General features: G+C 31.6%; 1 protein-coding gene across 1 annotated transcript, besides 4 other annotated features; it reads right to left on the bottom strand.

Annotated features, from left to right (window-relative positions):
- Positions 1–195: 195 nt before the first annotated feature.
- Positions 196–232: a mobile genetic element.
- Positions 196–232: a terminal%2Cinverted (terminal inverted repeat of Banshee-A3 transposon ID:TVAGG3_0139810).
- A 685-nt stretch (positions 233–917) lies between these two features.
- Positions 918–951: a terminal%2Cinverted (terminal inverted repeat of MuDR-4N1_TV transposon ID:TVAGG3_0139800).
- Positions 918–1,813: a mobile genetic element.
- Positions 1,814–5,058: 3,245 nt separating this feature from the next.
- TVAGG3_0139790 (uncharacterized protein) lies at positions 5,059–5,397 on the bottom strand (the record flags this gene model as incomplete). Its single annotated transcript, XM_051224221.1, has 1 exon — positions 5,059–5,397. One exon carries the CDS (start codon positions 5,395–5,397, stop codon positions 5,059–5,061), a length of 339 nt encoding a protein of 112 aa, XP_051109207.1.
- Between the last annotated feature and the right edge of the window lie 406 nt (positions 5,398–5,803).

Raw genomic sequence — 5,803 nt, 5'->3', positions numbered from 1 at the left:
ATATAAAATAGTTATATATTAGAAAATAATATGAGTTTATGTGATATTATTTTTCAGAAGATTTCATTCTATATGCCTATGAAAAGTACTCTCAAAACTAACTTTTTCCTAATTATAATTAAATCTAGAATATTGTATTATGCTTAGTGTTATTTCATTTTTCTCATTCAATTTAGAATTTACAAATGTCAAAAATTGAGAGCTGTCACTTTTGATGAATTTCTGTTTATTACATAGCATTAATAAAAAAATCATTTGTTCTGATTAATATTTATCCAATAATAATATATATTCATTTTTGAATTTAATTAGCTTTTTTAAAGCTTAATATTTAATAATATTATTATTCAACATTCTTAATAAAATAAGATATATGCTTTATGTCTAATATATGTTTTGTAGAAATTTCGAGGAAATATCAAGGTTTCAACATCACTTCACTTCCACCATTTCGTCTTACGAAAGTTTAATTGTATGATTAAATACTTGGGCCATTCTAATATTTCATCTTTTTGAAATCGATTTTGCTCAATAGGATATGTATTAAAATATTTTTCCAATGCATCCAATAAATTATCCGTGCCATTTATTGATATATCAAGAAAGTCGTTTTGTTTTGTTTCTATCGGGGTAATACGATGTGAAAAGTGACAAAAATATACTATGATTTATATTTCATTGTATAATAAAGTCGAGAAGGGAGTCCTAACCTTAAGAAAGGGCTCTCTTCTCGACTTTCTGCTGCAATCTCACTCGAATTGCGCGTATATACTGCTTCTTTCATTAGAAGTAGTATATACGCGCAACAATATGCCATGGCAAGTGCACTTGTCGCCACTTTTAATGTTTCTCAAATGCAATGCGGGAAGGAGTGGCAATATAGTACTTGGGTAGTTGTGGAGTTATGTGTTAGGAGAGGGAACAGGACAAATTTGCCACACGGCACTTTTTTTTAAAAAAAATTAATGGAGCGGAGCGATACTCTGCTGCAGGAGCCCCAAGGCTCCCAATCATTACGAAAGGGAGCCTCAGGGCTCCTGAGAATCCATCAGCAGAGGCCTTTTCATTTGGCCTCTGCTGATCAAAGATTCGGCGAAGCCATTCTTCGTCTCAGGAGCCCCAAGGCTCCCAATCATTACGAAAGGGAGCCTCAGGGCTCCTGAGAATCCATCAGCAGAGGCCTTTTCATTTGGCCTCTGCTGATCAAAGATTCGGCGAAGCCATTCTTCGTCTCAGGAGCCCCAAGGCTCCCAATCATTACGAAAGGGAGCCTCAGGGCTCCTGAGAATCCATCAGTAGAGGCCTTTTCATTTGGCCTCTGCTGATCAAAGATTCGGCGAAGCCATTCTTCGTCTCAGGAGCCCCAAGGCTCCCAATCATTACGAAAGGGAGCCTCAGGGCTCCTGAGAAACCTCTTTGAGAAGGTTTTCTTTAAGAAAACCTTCTCAAAGATGATTGTCAGCATTCACTCAAAATCTACCAAGAGTTTCAAAGTTTCAAATCTATCTGAAATGAAGCTTTGAATCTCTTGTATATCTAATTGTAGAGGTACCTTTTCAAAATGTCTTCTATTGATTAAATTTAATCAGTAAAAGTCATTTTGAAAAGGTACATCTCTATAATTGCTATTGAGCATTCACTCTTGGAACCTTGGAGCTCTTGTGTAGTGCATGAAAACTCCAAGATTCTAGAATAAAACATATATCATAGACATAATTTCTTCAAATATAATTTAAGGTTATTTTTTAAAAAATTAGAACAGCGTAATTTAAGGTTATTGAAAAGTGACACTTGACAAATTTATCCCGCACTCTTCAAAAATAAGGAAATTTTGATAAATATCCTCATCGCTATTATCATAAAAGATTCAATATCCCTTTCGATATTTAATGACAAATTTGAAAAGGTGTTTGAAATTCTTTCGGATTTTGTTGAATTTAACCCAAAATTTATTATTAATTGTTTACAAGAAATTTTATTTAACTCTTCTTGTAAAGAAAACTTTGCCAATATTTTGAATGCATTTGAAAATTCCGAGCTTAGAATATATTTGGATGAATGCGAAGATGAAATCGATCCTGAAATTTTTGACTCTCTCAAAAATATGTATTCAATTTTAAATGAATCTAATTCTCATCAATAATAACATATGAATAAAAAATAAATGGATTTAATTTTTTTTATCAGTTTCAATAGATTACAGTTATTTTTATTTTCTACAATATCTCATTACCAAATCGTTTTAACTCTTTGTATATCAAAGAATAATAATAAGTGACCTGTAATAACCATACTCATAATGGATTAGACCTCAAATTATTTAAAATGTCAATTCAATATTATTAAATTACAATTTCTTTTATTCTAATAGATTTTAACTAGCCAATCATGATTACAAATATTGTAGCCTTCATTAACTCATAATATCGAAGAATATAACTTATATTCATGGACAATTTGTGATTAATTTCCAATAATATATAAAACCGACTCAAATTAATCATGTTGGCATTAGCGCGCATCGATGCTCAATCTACCTGTAGTATTATAAGCTTATATTCCTATTTTTCAGCATTAAAATTGTGAATTACGTAATTTTGTCATAGTTTTACGTAATTTTAATTTTTTTTGATAAGAAAAAAATGACTTTAAGAAAAAACGAGATCACTCATAATCTTTTTCTCAGAAAACTGCAGAGTATACAACAAATGTACTCAAACGTGCATTAAGCACAATACCTGGTCCCCATTTCGCTCTATGGACCGATAATGGTACAAAAAATAAAGAAAAATTGCAAAAACGTTCCCACTTTTTGAGAGGGATGTTTTGCAAAATAATTTTATGGACATCTCTGGAAAGTTTCATTTCAGTTTGATAATATATCCAACACCTATATAGAAGAGCCTTGCTGATTTGACCTGAAAGAGCGAAAGTTAGTTTTTTGATTTGAAAACCCTGCAATTTAATATTGTTAAGGACTCAATGTAGAAATATGATATAATATCATGTAGAGATCAATCATCTTCCAAAAATCTTCTATGTATGAAAGAAAAAAATTTGCAAAACGTACCTCTCAAGAAGTGGGAACGTTTTGCACACTCTCGAAAATAAAACACAATTTCATTAATTATTATGCGAAAGGGGAATTGAACATATTTTTATTCAACCAGATAATCCTCAGGCCAACAGATTTCGCAAAGAGAATTTCCCCAAACAGTAAGATTTTTCAAAAAAAAGAAATATAATGCGAAGAATTAAGATTAATCACCGAAAAAACAACTGATTTTACTTACTTTAATGATTTTGAAGATATGCAAATTATCAGGAAGAAAGCTCAATATAACAAATTAAATAATATTCTAATTTGCAAGAATGGGTTTAATGACTACGCACAAATACATAGCCTCATACATATCAACAAAGGTCTTGGGTCTCCGAGGTTCTCAATTTCATCAGAAACCGCTATATGATAACCAAGCTTACTCAGATCTACACATAAATACATAGCCTCATACATATCAACAAAGGTCTCTCTACTCTTAAGTTCCAATTCCCAAAATTTTATTTTTATATTTATTGGCAAAAGGTAAAAGTTCCAAATTATCGTATCGTTAATTTTTAATTTGCTTTCAAATTATATTTTTTGTACTTACGTTCAATTTTTATTTTTAATAAATTATTTATATTAAAATTTCGAAATATTCATAAATACATTCAATTCATATAATAATAGTCAATATCATCGTTTTGAGAAGATCAGATCCTACACAAAAACCATGGAGAGGATTGTATTTTCAATGTATGCCTCTGGTCGAGCACTAAAAGCAAAAGCTAGACAGTTTTTAACCTGTATAATAAAAATGTATCATATATCTTTTTGGAAAATAAAAACAAATTTTTATTTATTCAATATTATATAAAAAGGTGTTGATATTGCAGGTTTTTCAGTATGTTTTCCATCCCAATAAAACTCAATATTAATCGATATATCTGAAAAATACGAGGTGTCAAAGTGGTGAATTTCACCTCACTTCGTTTTGCTCCATTAAATTGACTCAATTTCATCCCTTTGCTGAGAATTTTTGTATTTGGAGGATAATAATCTAAATAATTCGAAATATTTGTTACAATAACTATCAGTGCTTGATTTAATGTTTGAATTTGATTGCTTCAAATTGCGCAATTTTAAGTAATTCGGCGTCAGATGTTAATTTTTTGCAAGAAGAATTAAATATATATGTGGGATTTGGTATTGCGTTTGATGTTTTGTTTGTTAATTCGTTGGATAAGGCTTTATCTGGGTTCCACGGATGAATACCATACTGATGCATTGACTTAATCACAAGCATCAATTAAAATTCTTACAATTTTTAACCTTGGTTTTGGGGTATTTGATAAATTATCTTGCTCATATGTGTAAAGCGGAACATATTTTAACCTGTTATTCTTTGATCTCAAAGATGCTGCACATCCTACATCAAATAACTGGAGAACTACTGTGCAGTAAGCTGGAAATGTCAAGAGTTCAATTCTGAAGAGACTCAAAAGTTTGCAAGTAAAATAACTTACTCGGCTGATATGATTATCACCGAATACGATATTATGCTGAGCTGCTGTGATAGCATCAAGACTTGAGCGATATCTCTGGATTTCGATAATAAAAGTTAAATTAAAGATATCCCATATCTTCTTTGTCATCCATCCATAAGATTGTCCTGTAAGGAATGCTCTCACGGAGCGGAGTTCCTGTGAACAATTTTATATTCCTGGAACAATAATAAATGGTTTCATCCGGTATCCTTCAGAATTATATGGGAAGATACTAGTAACAAGCACAAATTCATGCTCTTCTTTGGTTAAAGGAGGGTTGCTTTCAGTGCAGATAACTTTGTAACGCTTTGATGAAGCAGAGATGTTTCATAAATACTCCACTTATTCCATGGATCAATTCCTGCCGTATACTGAAATTAATGTAAGAAGTTAGCAACTGTTGCTGTGTTACAGTACTTTGCTCGTTTTTCCTCATTTTCTTTTGAGCTTTTGATCTCAATGTTGAGATCAGAGCAAACTCTGTTTAACCATGATCTTGAGGGGAGATATACTTCTAGCGAAGTAAACAATTCTTTTTCCTCTTGTTGGAAATTCGTCTGGATGAACAAGGCCAGCTAGATATAAAGCTCTGCTGTATCTATACTCCAGTAATTCGTAGGCAATCTGATAAGCTTCGATTACCTTTTCACATGCAAGACCTTTTGCTCTTTGATTGATTTCACCATAAAAATCAAGTAATTCGACCTCTGAAAGATACGATGGTTCTCCACCATTACATGTGGTTGTCCATACATTTTCCGCAATTGTATGTCGCAACTCTGCAGTTATTGAATCATCGCGTTCCATGTGAAATTCATCTTTGTTATCAGTGTAGCACTTTTTGTTTAGTCTTCTTTTGAAGATTTTACGTTGAATACGAGACAAAACTGCTTTTTCTCAATGAAGTTTACATTTGGCTTTAATGTAATTAAGACTTTTCATGTCACTTTTTGTAAAGTTCATTTTCGGTACGGAACAAATGCATATATTAATGCATTAATTCTAAATGTAATAAATTTTGTATCTTTGAAAATTTCAAAGTTAAAAAAAATTGGACTAATATTATTCGTCTTCAAATGTACTATGCAAATTAAAGTTTTTGGGCTATGGATTCTGTGGGATAAGATTATTGAAATTTTGGATGTTCCTCGAATTGGCCAGAGATTCGAGTGTCAATGCCTTGTTCCATAACATAGTAATTGTGTTTGTGACT

Source organism: Trichomonas vaginalis, chromosome IV (genome assembly GCF_026262505.1).
Source record: "Trichomonas vaginalis G3 chromosome IV, whole genome shotgun sequence".
NCBI lineage: Eukaryota > Parabasalia > Trichomonadida > Trichomonadidae > Trichomonas > Trichomonas vaginalis.
This window is presented reverse-complemented; position numbering and strand designations above follow the sequence as displayed.